Source organism: Acromyrmex echinatior, chromosome 3 (assembly GCF_024713525.1).
Source record: "Acromyrmex echinatior isolate Ae372 chromosome 3, ASM2471352v2, whole genome shotgun sequence".
NCBI classification, from domain to species: domain Eukaryota; kingdom Metazoa; phylum Arthropoda; class Insecta; order Hymenoptera; family Formicidae; genus Acromyrmex; species Acromyrmex echinatior.
The window spans coordinates 20,562,960-20,587,432 of NC_141854.1; the positions used below are offsets into that span (position 1 = coordinate 20,562,960).

Sequence of the window (24,473 nt, forward strand, 5' to 3'; positions counted from 1 at the left end):
CGTCGCGATAGAGAGAAGAGAGTTGAGATTATAACAGGTTTAATTTCTCACAAATTCTCACAAAGTTATTCTTGGTCCGCAGTCATTCGAAGCCAGTGTCGGAGGAGACTCGCATAAACAGCGCGACGCGAGTCGTGAACGTAACTTGGAAATTTATTCGCGAGATCTTTCGTGTTTCGAGCGTTCAGCACGTAGTGTCTATGCGTCGCGAAGTTACCCGTGCGTGAACGATTGCCTACCCTTTAAACGAGGTAATCGTGCACCAGCCCTTACAGCGCGTCAGTTATGCACGAGCTCACGCACCTGGGGATTCTCGCGAGAGTTACAAGTTTGCGCCAAGAAACGATTTTTTTTTTTTTTAATTATTTTTCGCTATTTATTCTTCCGTGAATGTGGAATAATACCGTATAATACGTTTAATACGTTTAATACGTATAAAGCCCTGCAGAGATACGAGATATTTCAGACCTCGCGATGATTGGAAGTGCGAAATTTATTAGAATAAATTGAATAGATAATTGATACGTCAAATTCGGAGATTGATTCGTTTCTCGGTGAAGGTTTCCAAATTGATTCATTACGTCCATTCCGCTACGACCTTGCTACACTCGATGATAAACGTCTTGCTAATTAAACTGTGTGTTGACTGTCTAAATGAATTTTAATTGGCGTTACGTAAAAAATAGATCGATTATCTGTGATCGTCGCTTCACTGGCGAGTAGCAATTAATTGAAACTTTTGATTTAAATATGCAAAATGTCATAAAGTTTAATTAATATTAAAATTTTTACGCACTACAGCTTCGGCACGAGACATTGTAGCTGTTCGTGTTAAGCTGTTATTGATCGTTAAACTTAGTTTTTGCACGCCTCACGTGTACGCGTTATAAAGATAATCGTTAGCGATGTGGCCTGATTACAATCCGCATTTTTGCTTCAGCTTAATACGAAAGTAATTCTGTAGGAGTATAAGGATCTAGTGAACATTTTCATTCTGTCAAATCTGGAAACATTGGTTTGAACTACTCGTTAAAAAATTTGTTTAACGCTCTTTGTGGGTAATTATAGTCATTAATCACGGGATAACTTTGAATGCAATTACTCGTCGCTGTGAAACTCGGTGTTGCAAGCGAGTTTCCTTGTATGGAATATACCTCATATAACTTGTAATTAACATGCATGCGCTTTGAGCATCTATTCTACATCCTTTTAAATAGTTCAGACGCGGCACCGGTGTCGCGCGACGGTAAAATATCTCGCAACGAGTACATACACTTTGAATAAACCTACCTAGTTTGCGACGCGACGAGAAGGCCATTGTGTCGAATTATTTTGAACTAAATAACAACGAAGTGACGAGATAGAAAATCGCGCTCGTGCGATTTGTAAAAACGCCCCTACACGTTTCGCAAAAATCGTTCTTCGAATTTCATCAATCAATTAAAAAAAAAATTACAGCGTTTGAAATCATCTAATAATATTAATACTCATAATATTAACGACTCATTCATGTGAAGGAATAAACATTTAACGTGTTAACGTGTCTCGTCGTGATTCTCTCGCTTACCTTTAAGCGGCACGTGTCCCACGGATACGGTTGGTGTCCGCGCCAACCTCTTCCGGAATCATTTCATTATCGATGTATTTATATATAGGTATACGTATGTATTATACGTATGTGACATTCCGCGACTTTCCGCAACGCCACCGCTGTCCTCGGGCGTCTCGAGTGAGGCTCGTCGCGCGATCCTCTCGAGGAGGAAAAACGCGCGCCCCCGCGGATCGGGAGCAAGCTCGGGAACGACCGTGGAAGACTGCTCGATTCACGGCCAAGATAATCCCGCGAAGGGTACGCGGGCGCGCGAGAAAAACGCATGCGTCGATCCGCCCCGCATGGTCGAAGAAGGAAAGTACGTACGTACTCGGTACTCGGACAAGCGAACTTGTTTTCGGAAAAACAAGAGCATATATCGTCACGAGTCAGCGCGAGACCAAGCTGGGTGGAGACCAGGGCGCCTCGTTCGCGTCTTTTTCCACTGAGGGATCGATCAAGGAGGACATCACGAAGCAATTATAGAGATTCCCTCATGTGATCTATCTCCCTCCTCTTCCTCTTCCCCCTTCTCTCTCTCTCTCTCTCTCTCTCTCTCTCTCTCTTTCTCTCTCTTTTTGCCTCTCTTTGTCATCTTTTTTCAATGTGACCTCAGAATCATTCGCCTTGATCGCTCGAGGCTACAGCTGTCGATCTTGATGAATCAGCCGCGATCCTCTTTGCGGAATTCTTTCCTCAGTTCTATAATTAATTTAGACGTCTCCCTCGATTGTTCCAGGCGAGCAACCCGGATGAGCTCTTGAAAGCGGTGCATTCTGATTATCGTGAAAGATTCTGCGCCTCTCTCGTATTGACATCTCTTCTCTCTCCGCATGATATTCCTTACCTTTTACTTATCTCGCGCTATTTCCTTTTCTCTGAGATGAAATGATGAATAGTATTGCGGGAATTTTACATGAGCGCATGTGCATTTTAAAAATGTATTGAATAAGTTCAATTTTTCATGTATCGAATACATCCAATTTTAATTAAAAGCTATACATTTCCTGTTTTTATATTTACATTTACATTTTACGTACATTCGTTGAAATTGAAATTTAGATTACTTTATGATTTTCCGCACGAGCCGTCTGAGTTTGTTTAATATTGCTTAAGTAAAATTATAATGCATAATATCGCTGAAGAAAGTGTTCTTCTGAAATTGGAACAATAATCCCTTTCGCAAACAAGACGATGCTCTGTATCGATACACTGGATTTTTTCGGTAAAGTGAAAAGTGACACTGAGTTTATTCGGCAATAAAAGAATGTACAAACCTTTTTTTTTTTTTTAGTAATCAATTTTATTAATAGCCATGCTCTCCGAACTCGCTCAAAGATCGTATTACATTTTCCATTTATTTCGCGCGGGTCTGATTGAACTTGCACTATTTTATCATAACTTCGACAAAACACGTCGAACCCTGTAAATTAATCTCCCACAGAGTAATATGAAGCGACGAGGGTTACATGATTTACAACGCACTCAAACAAATGCGGTTCGTGGACTGTCAGTATTTATTATGAATTATAATTTAGGAGTTTAGTTCGAACTTGTATATCCTCCGCTTATCGATCAGTGACAACGAATGTATCATCGTCCTTCGCCAGGCAATTCCCTCTGTTCTGCTTCAATCTGATTCCGTTTCATTATGTCCCAGTTCTAGTAGCACTCATTTCACTCGCACTTCCGCAAACTTTCGGCTGAAATATTACACGGGCACATCCGTGTCGAGAACGATCGGATGATCCATTACAAAATTCGATATAAAAATATATATAGATAAGAGGCATCTATATAGGAGTTACTAGTTACGTTAATTTCTAACAATATAGCGCGTTATTTCACCCGATAAAAGCTTTCAACGCGTCGCTTTAACACTCCCATTTCACGTTAACCGTTATTTCCGTAAGTTAAATACAAGCGTTTCATTAATTTCTCTTATCTCAGACGTCCTTTCTCTTTTCTTCGACATCGAATCCTGTTCGCGACAGCGATTCTTTGTTAGAGGACATCCTAAAAACTCGATGTAACCCGAGAGACGTCGAGATAAAAACTTTGACGTTGATAACACTTGTTACATGTAATTTCTCGATATGATTTATTACTCCATTATTCGCGCTTAATATTCTTTTCATGCGCACTTTATGTTTTATTCATCGTTCTACATGTGCGCTTAACGCCGGTCTCGATATTCCTTTCGACGTTCAAAATATGCAAAATTTATTATCGATTTTGATTTACAGTTACATATACATATAAAAAAAAACCGCCTACAATGTGATTGTTTTCTACGTATATCACGCTCTATAAAATTCGTAGAAAATCACGCGCTTAATGTAATATCATGCATGTAATATCGATTCCTTTGATCTTGGACGGATTTCGTCATCAAACAATTGCTTCGAGCTTCAACTATCGAATATGCAAAACATGCTCTTTATTCGTGTGTCGATCGCATTGAATTGTGTATGAATAGCAAGTAGTATCAATTGTTTTGCCACTAGTATAGTATTAATTTTGCATTACAATTAAACGTTATAACGTGTATAAATTATAACGCAACGTACAGTTGTGTACAGTTGTGTACAGTTGTTGTAATCGTCATTTCCTGAAAATAATACAAACGATCTCTATCGAGAATTTTCAATACCACAAGAGACTATATGAATAGATACTGCTACATTGCAACTTGCGATACACATTACTGCATTAAACATTTGCGCAAATATCTCTCTAAAGATAAGCTCGAAGTTTGACGTTATTCCAATCTTCCTCGCTCACGATTGGCGTCTGATAATTTTAATAAGCATTCGCATATGATTGGCATTTGATAATTTTAATAAGCAAAGCGAAGGATAATATGATTGCTTGGTGGTAATGTTTCGGAAATGACGATCGCCGAGGCAAACGAGCTAGGAAATTTCGAAGCGATTTACGTATTATTGCGAGAACTATAATCACGCTATGATATATTAATAGAACCTGCAAGCTTCGAATTCTCTCTCTCTCTCTCTCTCTCTCTCTCTCTCTCTCTCTCTCTTCCTCCCGTCTTGCAGCTCAAGGATTCGAAAGATTCATAAGCTTCTAATGACTGCACGAGGATAGCGAGAAAATTACACACGACGTGTGAATATACATTAGCCATAAAAGTACATAATTACAAATATACCTATCTACGTACCCTGTCGGTCGATACGTATCTCGGCCGAGCTCAGGTACTCCAGACGAAATACCTACATTAAGTCGGAAGGGATGTTTGAGGGGTGAGAAGGAGCGAGGACGAGGTTAGGTAAATGTTCTCGAAGAGAGCTTTTCTAGCTATCGTTTGAAGCATATAACCCAGCACCGTGTGTTTCATTACCTATTTAAGTAGACTATTATCGCAAGTAGACTTGTACCGCAAAACGGGGGTGTTTTAGTCGTGAGAGCTATGTATTGTTCCCTGCGATCTTCAAAAGAGATCTCCTGATCTATCGAACGTTTGGAAACTGAGGACAAGCCGCGTCGCGCAGGCGATATATCCTCTCATATACGATTACGCTATATTATTTATCGTTTTTCCCATCCTGTAATTTTTTCCTTGCATTAGTCCCCTGTGGATTGACATGTTTGCCGATTAATCCATTGAAGCCCGTAGCTTTTGAAAATTTTCAAGTATTCCTGATATGTATTTTGCCATGAAATCTCTAATAATTCTATTCACGAAACGTGCAAACTACAAATAAAATTGCTCGTATTTGAATACAACTACCAATATATAAACAAAAGTGACAATACAGGTTTTAATGGTTTAATTTCCGCAAACTGTCCATGTATTTATTGTATTCTCGCCAGAATCTGCAGACCCACTCGATATCGAGACCGAGTAACTAGCACGATTCACGTCTCGCGTTACGAGTGACGTGTGAAGAGAATGGCGGCTGAATTCTCCGAGTTTCGGGATATCGCGAAATATCTTGATGTCGGAGAGACGGATTCCCGAAATTGGGACAATTCTGTATTCGCGCGGTTGAGCGTGAGTCCTCGAGTTATCGGGCTTGAGGACGAAATCGGCAGTGAACGGCCATGAGCCATGAAGAAAGTAGAGCAGCTGTATAACCGATGTAAGAACGAAAGAAAGAAACGGCGAAAGCTAGTCGCCACAAATAAAGTGAATTTTCCCAATGACGACTGCGGAACGTTATCCCGTCGCCGCTGCTACGTGTGCATTGCGCCTCGTTCTTGGCAAGATATCGATCATGTAGTAGGACGTCCCGAGTTGAAACTGTTGCAAGCAAAACAAACGCGGCACATAATGTACATATACACATAATGCGCGAGTCACACTGACCGAAATAGTGCCTACAAGAAAAATACGAACGGATGCCAGTATAAATCATAATCCATTATATTGTAGCTCGCAATAGAATAGAGAATATGAAGCTGCGAAAGATTAAAATAAAAAAACTTTGCTGATCCCTCGACTAATCTTTTTCAAGTTTGCGGTGTTCTTTTAACTTTCTGAACAACACAAATTTTTTGATTTGAATATTAAACGAGATAAAATATTTAAAATTTATAGAAAAAAAGATTTCTAAATTTAAAATCTGAAGCTCGGAATTTAAATTTTATTTAATTGCCTATATTAAGAATTTGTTAAAAAATTGTCAATTTTTCGAAATTATTATGTTGATATATTAATATGAATTCGTGTTTTCGCTATTTATAGCGCTGAAAATTGAGCTTAATCGGTTCAAATAACCAATTTTCTTGTACATTAAAAGATTCACTGCTCAAAGAATTACAAAAAGACGATCTCAAGGTTTGATTTTATAAATTGCAAGTGGTACGTGTTGACTCTATTATCAACTTTCATCCCTAATAATTCTATTCAGACCTTCATCGAGATTCAGGAATCATCTCCGTACCTAAAAGATTTGAGGTAAAAACCGAGAATCTCTGTGTTCTGTTTTGGAAGCGTTCAGATCTGCATCTCCGGCTCGGAATTGTTGTCATTAAACCAATCCGAGGCCCTCTGACTTTCTGTCACGCGTACGCTGAGCTCCCTTTCGGTGTATCGACTCGATCTCGTGATGGACGGACCTCGTCTGTGCTCGTCGAAGGAGGCGAGGACCTCCATCCTGTCACCTCTTCTGATCGCTCTCGGTGTCGTTTCCACGGAACTGACGCCATCCTCCGCGTGTTCGGACGCCCATGGTGGCAGAATACCAGAAGGCATGCCCCAGTGCTCGGTGAATTCCGAACCCGATCTGGCTAAGCTGGGTTGGCTGAGCGATCTGACCAGCGAGTCCGCACCTTCGAAGGAGCTCAAGCTGGTCAGGTCGTCTCTGTCCATCCGGGCGAAATCACGGACGGTTATCTCGGACATCGATCTCAAATCGGCCTCACTACCAACTCCGGCTCCTCGCGAACGAATAGAACCGCCTAGTCGACGTGGACGACCGGCGATCTGTCCACCGGTCATGGTCGTGGCGGATTGCGATGTTTGTAAATGGTGACTCTGGGTACCTAAGGTGCGCGCCGAGCTGCCCCCATCGCTCTCGTATTCGTACAGGGTAGGAAGGGAGGATCGTCTGGATCTAGTGTCCCATTCCGACGATTTGGACCGCTTGTATCTCTGCCCATGGTTCTTGCCGTGACTGGAGGACGAGGTGGAGCCAGGGTGCATCGATGGCGGACTTAGGATTCGGATGATCACATCCCATTTCGCTGGCGGGAACAAATTAATGTATCTCGCATCCTTGCGTATCAGTTCGTAATCCTCTTTAACCACTGCTTCGGTTAACAAAGTCCGCAGCGTGCTTTCCGTCGTGATGATTTCGCGCCACTTGGCACGCTCCTCATCCGTCAACTCCGTGGCATAACGCGGCTCCAAGACGCGTGCCAACCTAGTGTACCAATCAGCATCGGCGTCGTCGAGGGATCGGCGCGTAGGTGGTGGCCGGCATGGAATCTCAGCGCGCGTGGTATAAGTCGGTTCGATGTTTACATCCAGTTCGTCGTCTGCCAAATGATTCGTTGGCTCGTTCGTGATGGTCAAGTTGGAGGCCGAGCTAACATCGGAGAAGTTCTCCCATTCCGGCGGTGGCGGCGGCAAATTCTCCGTCGGATAGTTCCTGATGGTGACGTCCCACTTGAGATCCGGCGGTTGAGATCTGGCGCGATACTCGGTTATCTGGCGACTGTGACGCTCCACATCTTCGATCGTCTTCTTCTCCGTAACGGTACGTAGGAACACATCGTCCACTTCGTGAGTCGTGATTTCTGGACGGCGAGGCGCAACTACCTGCGGCTCGACCAGTGGTTCAGTCATCTCCTCGCGCAACAAACGGTGCTCGCGATGCTGAACGGCGGTGTGAGTAGTGGTGGTGGACGTGGTAGGCACAATTGGGGGCGGCGGCGGTGGGGTCGGCGCTAGAATGCTTGCTACCCGGTACTTGGCATGCGAGGCGTCCGTCACTTCCGTCAACGAGCGAGTCTCGGTGAGCTCGGTGTTCAAGGAAGTCAGAGACCTTGGCCGACGAATCTCATGCAACGGCGGTTGTTCGGTCGTTGGCGACGGGAGTTTCTCTTGGATCACGGTGGTCTCTCTCTCTGCTTGTTTGCGTAGAATCCTGGAATAGACTGGCGGTGTCTGCTGCCGAGAGATGGTCGAGACAGGTGACACGCCTCCTGGTGGTCTGTGAAGCTCGGGTACGTAGGAGAAGGTCGTCATTCGATAGGGTGCACTTTCGAGAGAGCGAGAAGTCTCTTCTCTCTCCAGAATGGTCGTTAGATTTCTCTCGAGGGCGATACTCGCAACGTCCGATTCCGATGGCAGCGGGCTCGGCGGTGGGGGTGGTGCTCTCTTAACTCTCATCTGCACGTCGAACTTGGGTTCAATCGGAACGGCTACAGGATGTCGCGGCACCATGATTCTTGAAGCATTCGCAGCTGTCATGGAGGAAGTTTCCACTTCGGCAGCAACTGTCTCTGAATATAAGGAGCTCGAAGCACGCATTTCCACTTGACGTTGGACCTCATGATGGTCTATGAATGCTTTATTATCATAGGATCCGGCGGAGGATACAGGTAACGAACGTTCCTCATCCACCTATAAAAGCAGATGAACAAACAAATCGTAATATATTATATCGATTATGCAATTGTTTTCTTTTATTTGAAATTTTTTACTAAGAGAGAGAGCTCTTCAGGAATTGTCTTTTTTACTAAATCAAATAAGAGAAAGAATTCTATTTTCGGTCGAGGCGAAATCTTGGTGCTCAATAATATTCATATACAAATTTGCATTTTTTGGTTCTATAAACTCTACGCTGATTCTGTTTCAGGCTTGAAACGCAATCATAAACTGAAGCTAGAAATAACATCATATAAATTACATAAATAAATTAATAAATTACGTTAATTCAGTAATGATGCTAATACATTAACACAAGAACTTATTGCGAAAAATATCAAAATTTAAACTTGGGACTCTTTTTCATGTTGTAAAGTGATGTGTAATAATAAAAAATGTACACTATTAAATTTGCAGTGTAATAATAAAATGAACATTATCTTATTTAAACAATGAATAGATATTAAACAATTTATTCAAATAAATTCTGCTAACAACAATTTTGTTCGAATAAATTTAAATAATTTCTATACCGGTTAATTGAGACAACGAAAATTTAGAAGCTTTATATGTATATACAGTTACAGTTCGCTGTTAAAAGAATTAATAGCGATGATGTGTTTTTATATTTTTTTCTAATATATTCTGTGCAATCATCCGTCTTGTTAGACAATTATTGGGCCTCACCTCAGAGTGACTTTCGCTTGGGTAATCACTTGGCAATGTGTCCGAATGATCGATCACCAGATTCGCCTCGCTGCCGGAAGTAGACACGGCAGTCGCGTGAAGAAGAGCGTGCGCTCGTGGTATCTTCAGACCCTCGAACATCGTGATGTTGCTCAGAGATGAGCCGGAGAGCTTCGTTATCTCAGAACCAGTGGCGCTTTCGAACGGATGTCGATGGACCACACGCACATTTCGTCGTTTCAGACACATGTAGGAACAGCCAAGACCGAGCAGGAGCAATGAGAGGAACAGAATAGCGCAGATAATCAACAAGATCTGGAAGCCTTTCAGCGGTGGTTCGGTCACCGACGCTGGCGTCAGAGTGGCCATTCTGTGGATGGAAATCAGATTAGAGCAGGATGAACGCGATTCTGGATGAGGAGACTGCTGCAAACGGCATCGATATTAGATGCCGCAGTTAACCGTGCACGGAGTATATCTCACACCTATCCGTATGCGTAACTAGATTGCGGGAGACAAAGGCGTGCATCGTCACAGTACGTTCTGAATACAGAATTACTTTTTTATTCAGTTCGATCGACGCAGTGAGAAGGCAAACTCAGCGATATTGAACGTGTTCTTCGCAAATGTTTAAAAGATTAGGTAGAAAGTTTCATTAAATGTTAATAATACACCTCACGCATTAAATTTGGATTAATGACAACAGTCAAGTCAGTAATATATTGATAGTTATTAATGAATTTTTTTGGCAAAAAAAAATATTATTCGGAAAATGTTAATCATAAATGGATTACTTTATAATTATTTTAAATATATATGTATGTATCTATTAAGTATGTATCTACTCGTTTTTTTTTATGAAATTATATTATTAAGTATGATGAGATATAACATAAAAAAATAATTATCTTGAATATCTTCTAAAAAATATATTAGAAAGAAATCGCGTTTCGTGATAAATTCGATACTGTTCACAATATCATCTACATTTATTTAAAGCATAAAATTAATATATGAATAACTTATGCATGTAACTTAATAAATTAAAAATTGTAATATTCGGTTCCAACAAATTTTAATTTTCACAGAAAACCTATTTGAGAATAAATTTTTCGCGAAGAGAATAATAATAAAGAAAATTTCTACACAGGATTCTTACATGCTTTCTGGCGGTTTAGGAGGCGCCGGTGCCACAGGTGGAGGATATCTGCATACTATAGTGATAACCTCATCTCCATCCATCTCTAATCCGGGATGAAAGCGAACAACTACATTATTGGTGAACACGCGCAGAGGATCCTGTTTTGTACCGCATCCTGAAATATTAGATCAATTTCGATAAGAAGTTAAATAAAAATGAAAATACTTTAAATAAACAACTTAAATAAGCAACAAGTAAAATGATTATATTATATATGAATTAGAAACAAAACAAAAAAATAATAGTAGAAGTGAAACCAAAACAATTAAATCAGTTTCAAATCGTCGAATATTAATATATTTGTCTTAAATGAAAGTTACATTACGTTAAAATCATTTAACATAAATTGAATTTAGAACAATTACATTATTATTGCGTATTTATGATTTACTATTCTTTTTTTAATTGAGAAATAATGTGTAGAACTTTGTTTATCTACCTTCTATATGAATAAGTTTGTGCTCAGTTCCAAACGTATGAACTCATATCTAAGCTTTTATTATCCGAATTAATTACACGACCGTTTTCTGAATTCAACTTTTATCATCAAAATTAATAAATATTGATAGGGAAGATGAGTCTATATTATTCGAAAACTATCTTATCCCCCGACAAGTTCGGATAAACAAGGTTCTATTGTAAATCTCAGAATGATTCAGAATTTACTCATCCTTTTTATCATCATTTCTGTGAAATGTTATGCCGCGAGGTTAAATGTCAAATTTAATATAGGAGCATACCTTTCAGAGGTAGTTCCAATTTAGCGGTCGTTGCACCTCGTCCTTTGAATATGCAAGCACTGTTGCGATCAAAGTCGGCATAGGCCACTCCGTAAAACGGTTCCTCAAACTTGAGCTCGACCTCCATGCTACCCTGGCCGCAGTTCAGATAGGCTTTCGTTCGATTCAAAAATATAATCGGCGAGATGTCATCCAATTTGGTAACTTTGCCGTCGAGGACTGTGCTCGGCGGAAGTCCCGGCTGATACTCGATGCTGTTACCTTGCGACGCATAGTTGCTCTGGGACAACGCAATCGGAATTGCCGCCCAGAGCAGGAGTATCAATTTTGGTAGCATCTATGACGAAAAGACATAAAATCAATTTTTCAATGAATAGTTACAAAATTATTATAATAATATTTAATAAATTATTAAAGAATAATGGTAGTAGAGATTAAAATTTCCGTAATTAATTGTCAGTATCTTTAATTAAACAAGGTAGAATGGCTGTATTCAGCAGAGAAAATTGAACAGTCAGTGATTCTTTAATATGATTTGTTCTTGCCTTTAATTGTTTGCTGGATCTAAATGTAGGAACTAATTACATTAAAGAATCATTGAGCGTTCATTGATCAGTTTTCTCTGCTAAACACAGTCAATGTGATATGTTAGAAGATCTAGAAAAAATTCATGAATTTGTACTTTCTCATTTTTTTACTATAAAATATTTCTTTTTATATAAAAAGAAAGTACACAATGATATCATATATGTATTATGATGTGATGTATATATAATATCACGATATTCAAGAATAATAAGCTAGAAATCATCATTTCTTAGATTCTCTTACGACCTAAATTGACAGTTACAAATCTGTAATGATTTCATGATGATCGGATTTCATTATATCGTAAGATGTGGCATCACATTCATTTCGTAATTAGTCTAATTGATGTTCTAATGAACTCTAATAATAAATGCGACATTGCATGTATAATATGCACTACAAAGATCGGTATCATTGTTTTCTCAGGTATCTAAGAAGCATGAGGAAACAACTCGACTATCCACATTCCCACGGACGACTTCCAGAACGTAAGTTTTTCTTTGTATATCTCAGCTACGTCATTGTTTGTACGTATCGCTCACGTAGAACTGTACACGTAGATAGTCTGACCACCGTAACGCATGTCTCATTCTTTATACAAGGTGTATCAGAACTCGCACATTCTCTTTAAATTATAAATACTAATAAATACTATACAGAAAAAATAATTTTGCTATCTAAAAATTTAGCTAGTTACAGATCTGAAAATAATATTGTCGGATTATAACTGTGCAGAGGAGGCTCAAGCTGAAGCATTAAAACTTTTTACGGCATTGTTTTTCTTGCTTAAGTTTTCTACATAATTATTTTGATGGTTTAAAATTATTTTTAGATCTGTATCCAGCTTAATGTATCAGCAAAATAAATTTTTCCATATAAACAACATCAAGACTACTGATTTTTTTGTTTGATATCTTTTTTAATTACAAAAGTTTGAAACACACTCATAAAACTAACTAAAATGATTTGCTATACATCTTTTTGAGAAACGTTTAACTTGAAATATACTTTGTCGTCGTATAATTTTGATTTAAAGCTGGATTATGTAGATATTTAACTTCTTAAAAGTCGTGAAAACTCATGATAGCATCCGATCGCGAATATTCACTAGACAAAGATTTATACAAAAATTTATGGCAAAAGTTATGGCTAATGAAAAAGAAGAACTAACGATTTTTTTTTCAGTACACCTTGTACAATACCGCGCGACGTCATCCTTCTCGAGTTACGACTGTAGTTCTACTCAACTAGAGCGGAGAGAAAGCCGTTATTCGTCACGATATCTCCTTTCGAGATATAAAAGGGATAAATTGGGTGGGTTGTGATCTTCAATGTTCGACGTACCGATATAATCTCAATCGCGTCGAAATTCCGCTACCAGGCGATAAAGTTAAACGTTCCGCGAAGTTACTGGCAAGTAATTGTCGAACGTAACGGTAGCAATTTTTCTTTTCTTTTGTAACGCAAATGCGACCTTCGTTAGAAAAAAAAAATACAGATGACATATTACAAGTGTAATGATATACGAAACAATTATATCTGGCGAGTCGGCTGCCCTTCACTTCAAGTGCTCACTTTAAGATACTGTTACGCTCACCGCCGATAATTGCACTAAGCAAACGTACAAATTATAGGCATTACTGCACTTGTGTATAAAAATGTATATCGTGCGCTTGCATTCACGTTGCTACGCCACAATGCTTGTGTCTACACGACGTGAACGCCGGCACGCATATCGTAAACGCCAAACGACGATACTCGGCAGCGATAATAGATTCACGCGGAAATGCATGAATCATTTGACTGCCGTCATCGTTGCCAGGAGAGAATTCGCGATTTCGCGTGCATCAGGCATTACCGCTGGTTCGCTGAAAACTGGACACGCGATAAATTATTCGCCGTACGTTACTCCGCCGCTTAACTCCGCTGTTTAACTGCGGATACGCGAGTGAGAAACTCGCGTATAACTTACGTCGCACTCCGTCTTGCACTCGTCGAATCGAGTAAGAAAATGTTTAAAAAATGATCGTCAAAACACTGCACTTCCTCTTAATGTACTTCCTCTTAAATTTGTAACGAGTATCCTATCTATAGTTGTGTCTTTATTATTCGAAAATAAAGAAAAATCAAGAACTCGAGCAGTTTTAAATAAATAAAAACGGACGATTCTGACGTTGAGGATAAAAATTAAAGAGCAAATATTCACGAAAAGAATAGGTTTGCTTAAGTAAAAATGTAGCTAGATACAGATCTGAAAATAATTTCGTTAGGCCATTAGAATAATTACGTAGAACACTTAAGTATTATTAATGATAACGTTGCAAAAAGTTTTGACATTCTAACAGGCAGTTTGAACGCCCTACATGATTATTTTGATAATCCAACAAAATTATTTTTAGATCCGTATCTAGCTAAATTTTTAAATATTCTTATCGTGTAAGCGTACATTATGTCGTATATGGTTTAATTATAGAATATTACAAATATTAATACGTGAATATTAAAAGGCAACATTTTTTAATTTTAAACGAAAATTGACAAAAGAATATCGCGTAAAATACGCAAGTCCTTAACAATGTTTATACACGTGCCGATCTGTCTGTTGTCGATTTTCACAGTTCAGATGATATTGATTTTTATCGTTTGACTGACTTTATCTTTTTGATATTTTATGTATAATAAATATTACATACATAATAATCAGCAAATATTGACATAGTTATTAACAATAAATTTTAATAAATAAATAAACTCTTTTACTTGCAAATTAATAATGTTTGTAATAAAAATTTAAATATATAATAAATAAAATATTCTATTCCAAAATAATGTATCTATGCATAAATTTAAATATAAAATGTAAAATTTATTTTCATTTTATGTAAAAAATGAAAAAGTGATTATAATTTATTATTATTACTTTTTTTTGTCGAATCTTTATGTCCAGATTAATGAAATTGTATGACTTTAATAAGATTAGAAAACATACGTCACATTTTCCACGGTGATGTTATTTCATTTTTTTTTTATTTATTAAAAAAAAGTTCTTAATTTATTAACATCTCGCAATATTATTCCTATCGTAAACAAAATTTAGCAAAAGTTAACAATAAATTCTATTACTTCACATAGTAATAAATTAGTATTTTATCTAGTAATAATTAACGTAATTTTACAATCAAACTGACTCTTATTCTTCGAACAAACGTAGATATTAATGCGCGATAATTCGTAAATCAGGAATTAAAAATTCAAGGAACAGACATTTATATCAAAACGTAAAAAATTTCGTATCTAACGGATTGCCTGGTATATACTTGTATGATCCTTCGCATCATATGGCTCACTGTTTACACGCGATTACCTTGTCATTTGTGCGGCGATATTCCAGCAGGCAAGTGCAACGATGCGATCCGCTCGGTGTATTATTATCTCTCGAAACCCGATTATCCCTTGCAAATAATTGCAATGTGAATACAAATCAAATAATAAACTTGCTTAATTAATACGACTAACAGCTGTGCCGACAAGACGATTATCTAAGTAAACATTTGGCGCGATTTATTTATTTAAAATATAAATTGCACCGACAGAAAATTGTAATTATAAATTGTTTCAAGATTTACGGACGACGAATATTTTCTTAATGTCTACATTGAAATGTAACTTTCTTTATTGATTAAACTTTTCGATCTAATTTGCATATGTTCTCTATTATTTAAATCGAGTCATTATTCAAATCACATTGATTATTAATAATTAATCTGTAAAGATATTAATAATTATTTAAGGAATATATTAATAATTAAAATTCGATTATTAGTAAGTAATACATTCTGATAAGCAATACATTTTTGATGTATATTTGGTGATGTACATACCGTATTATTGCAAAATCGAGCACTTATTCGTCGTGTTTATGGTTATCATTTTTCAACTAGTATTTCCTGCTGGAACTCGATTATCATTGCCGAAATTGTTGTAATCTGTGCGCTCTCTTTAAAAGAGAAGTTATCAGATTTGATCTTCCCTAGATTTCTTTTGGAAACCGGAGGAAAAATCGATACATTTATTTCGAAAAAAGTAAATAAATTCTAAAACACTCTCGAAATTGTAAACAATTAAAACGTAAAAATGAGAGTTTTATTTAGAGCGTGGAACATTAAGTAATTTGTGCAAAAGTGTTCTTTATTGAAATTACTTGGTTGAACGTTTCGACTTTGAGTCATTTTCAGCAACAGAATAAAAGGTCAAACGTTCCCCGGAATAAATATCCTCTTATAAGTTATATTTTTGATACACTGTACGTTGGCACATGATTGGTCAGTCAAGTACAAAACAAAAACCAATTTGTGGGAGGTCTATCAATACTTTATAAAATTTGACGATACATTTAATGATTATATAATTAATTATATATTATTTAATGATTGAATAATTAAGTTTAGAGAGAACTAGCGAGAGATGATTTACTCAAAGGTTCCGAGAGTGTGAAATTAAAAAAAAAATTATCGAAATTTAGAACAGCATTAATAGAAGGTTAATAGAAGGTTTTATCCATCTAGAATCCCGGAAATCCTGAAGATTCGTTAAAAAAACCGGAATTTCTCTCTGATCAAAAATCAAAGAGTGGTAACCGTGGTTGTCATTCGTGCGATAAGACTCGAGCGAGTAAGTAAAGCAAGTTGCTCCGCATCATTACCTCTCGATTACGCAATTGCGACAGGTACATATAAACATAGAGAACGCGAGCAAATAGCGATTATCGTCTCACGATAAAGCGTATCGATTCATTCACTTGCGGAAGGAAATAGGAAACTCGAACTGTAAATCATCATTTCGCGATATTTACAGGCAATTGTTCCTCCCGCGACGCTCGGATTCGAATGTATCTCGCGTTGCGCTTCTAATTTTTTTGCAATTAAACATAATTGCATTTTGAGACATAAATCACCGCATCCGAATCACAGGAGCTCGTGCAAGTGATTTAAACGTAACGGAAAACCATATTTTAGCAACTGTTTATTAATAATATGTATGTTCCTCTCGTAGAATTTATATACGTTTGATTTTCGATCCATCGTGTCTCATTTAATCGTTACTTCGGTTTTATCAATCGGCAATATCGACAATATCAAGCTGACGAATTTCTTGATTACTAGCAAAACTAAACAGACCGACTGCGAATAAAGTGGCATTGCGACGCGTTTGATTAGTGTACGTTGTCGTCATATATACAGTATGGTATTTTGACGTATATATATTTGTTAAAATAAAAATTCTCATGTGTGCGTGTGAGACATTGTCGAATCATAACTTGTCATAACTATCATAGTGTTGTTGCGTTATTTATCTCGATATAACAAAGCGCATGTCTGTCGATTCGAAAACGCCGTGCAAAAAATCGTATTGTGATTTTGTGCTAATCGTAATTAATTTGTTTTATATTTTTGCGAACGAGCGTTATAGATATTGCTAGAAAACAACAAAAGAACGGATGATTAAAAGAGGAGAGGGAAGCTCGGAGAGGCATTGAGCAACCTACAAAGTGAATAACTCATTATTTATTATTTCATTTGTCTTACTGAGGGATTTAATTATTTATGACTGCTTTATACGCGATTGCTTACAATTATTTCCTGAAATATTGGTTATTTTCGGAGCTGTATTTTAACGTATTTTTAGACGTATTTGTTCTTTACAAACCAATGTAACGTTATAATTCTGTTGTTGTGCATATCGTATTGGTGAGTAACGTATTTTATATTCTTTGAAATCGAGATAATAGATATGTGAAAAAGTTTATCGGATATATATAAAATGTATTTAGTCAGAAATATAAAAATATATTACAAATATAATACATACTTCCATAATACATTCATTACTTTTTTTAATAGATGTATTGTAAAACAGATATAGATTAACACTACATTTAATTCTGAAATTTATGGTATGAAATAGGAAATATTTCATAAATTCAATAAACTTGATAAAAAATGGTAACAAGATAAAATAATTTTCTATCGATAAAAATATTATCATCCTTTTTTGCTAAGCATATTGCACAAGATTTTTTTCAGGAAATATTGTTGAATACCCATAAAGGCATAATATATTAATAACGATATTTGGATAATTTATCAAAGGTATTTGAATTAAATTTGTTTGTTTACAATATGGATAAATAATGAAAAACAAAGAAAAAGAGAAAAAAAAATAAAAATAGAACAGCTAAAATACAATATTTTAGAATTTAAAATCTTTATTTAAATTCTTCCATGTTCTACTTCATTCCTCGATATGAAGAAACTCCGATTCTCATCGTGGAAATGGACTTGGCAAGTGCTAGCGGTTTAATAAATACTGCAATACGCGTCTAAAATTTTAAACAAACTTCGTCCAATATCAGTCGCAATCAGTTACCAACCTTCCCCTATCTTATTATTTGAAACGAATTGAAATGTGAGATACGAAGCATTGAAAGTATAAACTCTCTACATGATAATATTATTATAATTAACTTAATATTTGTTTATAATTCGAGCACAACATATAATGACAACATCTTGGTATTTTCATATTGAAATCTTTATCTTTAATTCTTAATTTATTAAATATGCTATTAGAATATCGTATGATGAATAGAATATCGTATGATTGTGAAACACCTTGTGTAAAAAAGGATAAAACAATGTGAAAGTGAAAGACGTAGTTCGAAGGAGCATTATCGTGTTATAAATATGCAGAACAGCTTAAATGTCGAACTAGCTATCAATCGTTAGTAAAAATAGATTCGGATTATTTATGCCGATACTCATCCTTGTTCTCAAAATAAAACTTGCTATAGGCTTAAATTGCGGTGCATAATTTAAGAGTAATCGATTAAAATAACGGGGTAGAATGGTCCATTTATTAGTGTCAGATTCGCGTTCGATAGAGATAGTTACATTAATTAACGATGGATGTGCTATACATAAATTATATCGAAATCGAAAGCGATTAACAAAATATTTCGAAACGCATAATGAGCGTTAAATATTTATAATAAATTAAGAAAAAGAATAACAAAAGATACCCATCTCAAGATAGACCATCTCAAGATAGGTCATACTTATTGACTCTTATTTCTATTGATGAATTATTCAATAAATTTAAAGATTCAAGAAAAGATTTACAAATTCAAAAAAACATTTCAGCTTTTGTAATTTAATATAATTAATTAAAAATTAATAATTTTATATGAATAGATAAGATATTCCTTCTGAATAAATATTCTTAATATATTTGAAAAAGAAGCAAAAAATTGATATATTTTTGGAAAAAATCTAATTACCAAGAAAGTCTTCGGAATATCTTCAATAAATCTTAATTTATTAAGATATCAAGTGTGAAATGTTCAACAATTATGATGAAAACGTTTATTTAATTTTTTTCTATATATCTTTTTTGTATTTATTATTCTTATTAGGCAACACACATTATAATAATCGCTCGAATTGTTTCGTAAAATCACAAATGGCAGGCTTTCGAAGAGCAGTTTGTTAAGGCTCGTTAAGACTTTACAGTTTCCTAGTCATTCGGAGAGAACCTGAGTCTTCAATTGTGAACATGCGGAAAGTAACGCGCGAGAAATCACAGAAGAATCCCATGGCAATTGTAGCGTTTCCTGCTTCCTGCATTTCCTTTCTCCGAACGTGCTGCAGCGGATCGCGCGCTTACTTAATTATTTAATTGATGCGCTATGCAAATGAAAAAAGAACAGTTAATAGGAAATAACAGTGTGCGATTTAATTGGCGATGTATCACTTCGATGTTATCCGCCCGTGCCGTCTTGCATGTTGCATTAACATATCGCGTACGAGTTTTATATATATATATATATATATTTGTGTTTGTGTATGTGTGTGTGTGTGTGTGTGTGTGTGTGTGTGTGTGTAAAAGTCAAAGAAAGAAAAAAACCCTTAATGCAGAATCGTATAGCAAGCGCGCGCTAAATCATATTATGGTCCCTTCAGTAATATTACATTTCCCAACCTCCCGTAGCTACTGAGAAATGAGATATATTCGTGCGATGCTTTAAGAAGCTCATTACGCAAATAATTTTATGATTCTTAATTATTCTCGTCCTGCTCGAACGTTTGTCTTCGACGGCATCTCGAAATTGAAAATAACAGCCCTATTACTAAAGCTTCAATCATGTCTTTAATTCTATGGGAATGTAAGAATAAATACCTAACTAAGAACACAAATTATCTATATCTTTACACGTTGCAAAAAAAATTATATGAACAACAAGCACGCAACAAGTATCACACGGTTTAAGAGTAAAATGAAAACAAAACAGATGCAATGAGAACAAAAAATTTCATATTTTTCCTTAAAAGTATTCTCCATAGAAAAAATATTTCAGTTTAATTTTTATTCAGTTTTATTTTTATTCTAATATCATAAAATTTGCAAAGGTATAGAGATAGAAAACCTTTCTACTTTTATCTCTTTTATTTTTTATTTTTACTCTTTTTAGCATAATATATTGAAACAAAGACGCATTCAAAAAAATAAAATTTTAATAGAAGTAATCAAGTGAGATTTATATAATCGTTGTGCGAGAAGACGTGATCATTTTTAATTATTATTAATTATGCAATCAATGCTGATATACGATAATTATTATATCATGAGAAATAAATTTTTCAAGAGCAAAAGATACTCTGAGACTGTTTACGTCGCTTTCAGATCAAAAATAATTAAGAATGAAATTGCGTAGAGGAGCCTTGCCTTGTCTTAAGCGACTCGAGGCTACCCTAACGGTACAGCGTTCCCCTCTGATAGAACTTATTTTCGTAGAAAAGTTGAGTCATGCCCTTTCTGCAACAACTCGCTTGCATTCCGATGTAACGTGCGGGATTTTATTGCGACTCTATCGTGTTTTATCCATCAGCCTCAACCCTTTCACGTCACAGTGAGATGTTGAGATACGTTTGGCACAGCCATTATCCGCTCAGCGGCGAGACCATTAAAAAAGATGCGATTGATATCCGGTCTTCCGCTGGCGCAATCTCGACGTTTTCTCATGCGGTCGACTACCGTGTCCGGTGGAAAAAAAAAAAGCCGTAAGAAATTTTCCAGCGGCATTATGCCGCTCAACAATAAGCTAAATTGTCGATTTAACTGGATAATAACTCCATAGTTCACTTGCTATTATAACGCCGCACATTAATGCGTCATGCGATTGCAAAATGGAATCCTTTTAACACGCGAGAGACGCGAGAGTCGCTAAATCAAAAGTTACCTTTATAATTCACGAAATATAATTCGTAAACGCAAAATGAAGATTTGTATTTTGCGAATCCACATACAGATTCGACTGGACTGTGACGTTAACTTTTACGCTACGGTGACTGCATTGATCAATGACAGAACAGGAAAAAGTAGCCGGAATGAATTTTATATTTTCTCAGAATCCTTTTTATAAATTTCTGTAATATGGAAAATATCAGACGCATAGTAAGAATTTCTCTAACCCGATTTTAAAATATCAACCCAAAATTAAAATATTAACGCTTTATAATGTCACCGCTGTTGCAATTTATTCATTACGTGCAGTTTTTATCTGCGTGTATATTTTACATAATACATTCTAAAAAATATCGGTGTGAATTTAATCGCCATGCGGTATCTATAACTCCACTTTGTGCTGGTGTTAATTAACATTAACATCAAACATGATATGGATTTCATTATATACCTCTGATGTTTATATCAACATGAGTTACGAATATAAAACCCATGACGTTAAATCCACATCATATCGATACATTACATTAATATCAACACTAACACAGTGAGAATTATATAAACACCGTTATTGTTTAGAATAACGTACATCGTTCTGCGTGTTGCGAGTTACGTTTTGCGGTTAGTGAATTATGTAGATGTGTAGGCTTAACTTTCCGCACGCCGTGTCGATGTAATTCCCCAAGACCGAATTAATTTCTTCGATAAAAAGATATCCTGGCTGGTGCGTTCATTATTTTTGCGCATATTGTGCGTCGGCGGAAACGAGGAGCGGGGGCGGGGAAAAGGCGCGAGAAAAATCGTTATAGGGAAACGTCCCGTGGTCGTTCCATGTCTTTTCCTCCTCGTCGGATCCCACTCTCGCACTCTCTAACGATGACTGCGGCAAACCGTGATGCAGGACCACGAAGGAGAGTCTCGGGCACGCTTCGATGCGCTGCCGGACCGGCTACACCGTTAGCCTTAGCCGTTTTACACTCGCGCGGTGGTACATGGTAACAAAATACCCGGTTACACTGACCGCCGCGCCGCGGTATCGTTGTTTATCCTGGAAGTCCTGGAACGCGAATTTTCTATGAAACGCGACGGATGTTTTGCCGGAGCCCGAGAACGCGTCCCAAGAACGAACACGATGACAGCCCGTTAGCCACGCCGTAACGGTGATTATCTCGGATTCCTGCAGCTATTTAAATATCATTATACTACAGAAATAAAATATCTACAGATTATAGCGCGAATAAATTTATAGAGAATTTATATATTGTATTTTGAGCCTGAGTAAGTCGCGCAGGCAGACGCGAGACTGCCGACTGAAAGTCGCTCTTCGTTCCGCTCTTACTAAAAAGTTTGCTTTCAACATTTACACCTTGACATCTTGAGATTCAGCGTCTCTTTTAAATTCCTTGAGGTTGATTGTAATTTACTCCGGGAGATTATTCGAGACATCGGTTTCAGACATTAAAATTCCTTTATGAATTTTTAAAATTCCTTCAAGCAACTTAAATGTACTTAAAAATTAATTATCTACGAATCGAAGTAACTTAATCGAGATATCCAGACGTACCTTCAACGTTTTTAGCCGCTCACTGATTGCAGATCCCGTCCCGATCCTCGTCCCTCGTAAGATTTAAGGTTGACGCATGGCGCGCTGTCCTGAAATAATCGAAGTAACATTACGGAGATTATTCAGTGAAAGTTACATCTCGACGAAGCGTGAAATATGCGGACGTCGCGGATGAGACGCGTGCGCGTAAAAGACCGCGATTGGCGGCTGATAATACATGGTGAGTACAAACTCGCGACACGTTCCTACATGACGTAAGTGTGCGAATTTGTGGTCATTCCACGTGATCACGTAGGAAATGAAGGAAGCTGGGATGATCCGTTTTTACGCTTCGTCTGAATGTAATCTGGAGGGGGCAGTCAGTCCGGTTTTGGAATTTCACCAATAATTCAGCTTCGTCTGTTATTTTATGGATGAACTATCACGAATCATAAGTCAGAGCAGGAACTTCTGCCGCGAGGATTAATTGATCTAAAACCGTCGAACCGTATCGCTATGTTGCGTGTTTTAGCAGTTTCCTTATTCGGAGTAATTAAAGGTACAATCTTTTTTTTATTTTTTTTTTTACCACCGAAACACATTATCGGAAATACACAGTTAACACCTTATCGTTATTGCATTCTGCGTTTCTAACGTGCACTCCAGCATTCTTTATGGCCTTCAGGGCGAGTTTCATTAGGCTGTACTCTATAATTGCGGTTGAGAATGCACTCTAGCTAAACGTAAAAAGAAGAAGATGCTCGGTGAAGATAGATGAAGAATAAGATTAAAAGATATCAAAAGATTTATGATGAGACGCTTAAGAAATCCTGGCTAGATCAAACTTTACTTCACTATCATTAGCGCAAAAAGCGTGCTGGCACTGTTTTAAAAATGTGCAGTCACGAAAACGGCGAGAAAAAAAAAAGCTTGTAAACTTTCGAAGTTACAATGTCAAATTTAATGTAACTTTTTACATCATCCGGCCCACTTTTCTCCACTCTACCGAGACAGTTTGATGTAATCGATTCTACGACAGAATGTACGTCGCCAACCTTGGCCGTTTCCTGTCATATAAACACACACGCGTAGTCACGTACACATATGCATTTGTTGACTCTCGTCGACCATTTTTTTTTAAGTCAAGCACCATGCATCGACATTGTTTCGGGCAATGGCACGTGATCGTTGTACCAATTACGGCTTTGCGTGAATACATGGCTTGAATATATTCGTATAAGCCGCGCGTATGTTCCCGTATTCACGATATAATGAGGATCATCAGCGAAAGAATTCACGAAGGCTTTCGATGATGATCAGGTCGAGAGATGTCCCACGCGATAACGCCAACGCGATCCTGCATCACGTCGCCTTATTGGCGGAATGTAAAACGATATACAGTATCCTCGGTAATTGTGGATTTTTATATATATTAGAGATACAAAGAGATTTAAATTTATTAAATGCGAACGTAGATGATAAAATTCCTGGAATTTTAAGTAGTAATTTTAATTTAGTAAATTTTAAGTAAATTTTTATTTTAACTTTCAGATTTAATTATTAAAATAAAATTGTGAAACCTCATTAAAAAATAAAGGTTAAGAATTTTATTATTGTTTTATTATTATTTCAAATTTTATTATTGTTATATTTAAAAAAAGTAAAATTCTAGATTTTCAAGAAAATCTGTGAGAAGAAAATAT

General features: G+C 36.8%; 2 protein-coding genes and 1 long non-coding RNA gene across 13 annotated transcripts in view; 1 reads left to right on the forward strand and 2 right to left on the reverse strand.

Moving 5' to 3' along the window:
- Positions 1–2,101, reverse strand: part of LOC105146205 (GTPase-activating Rap/Ran-GAP domain-like protein 3) — a 31,173-nt gene extending 29,072 nt beyond the window's left edge. Inside the window, exon 1 of the mRNA XM_087404515.1 lies at positions 1,568–2,101. The gene's annotated coding sequence lies outside the window, so the exon portion shown is untranslated. The remainder of the gene's footprint in view (positions 1–1,567) is intronic.
- Positions 1–24,473, forward strand: part of LOC105146207 (uncharacterized) — a 175,257-nt gene that overhangs the window by 47,518 nt on the left and 103,266 nt on the right. For 8 of the 10 annotated variants that reach the window (XR_015544578.1, XR_015544576.1, XR_015544577.1 and 5 more), the window contains exon 2: positions 12,354–12,415. This is a non-coding gene — a long non-coding RNA (uncharacterized LOC105146207). Of the gene's footprint in view, positions 1–12,353; positions 12,416–13,112; positions 22,786–24,473 lie in introns of those variants that run through there. The other 2 variants (XR_015544573.1, XR_015544571.1) reach the window with 1 other exon arrangement.
- The window catches only part of pot (zona pellucida domain protein papillote), a 33,708-nt gene continuing 12,104 nt past the window's right edge, over positions 2,870–24,473 (reverse strand). The window contains exons 2-7 of one of the 2 annotated variants that reach the window (XR_015544566.1): positions 22,792–22,880; positions 11,340–11,676; positions 10,558–10,714; positions 9,399–9,768; positions 6,502–8,687; positions 2,870–5,858 (exon numbers count right to left, since the gene is read on the reverse strand). Coding sequence is in view for 1 of the 2 variants with exons in the window: in XM_011056322.2 (XP_011054624.1) it covers positions 6,555–8,687; positions 9,399–9,768; positions 10,558–10,714; positions 11,340–11,676 (2,997 nt within the window). In the remaining variant the exon portion in view is untranslated. Of the gene's footprint in view, positions 8,688–9,398; positions 9,769–10,557; positions 10,715–11,339; positions 11,677–22,791; positions 22,881–24,473 lie in introns of both variants that reach the window. The other variant, XM_011056322.2, reaches the window with a different exon arrangement.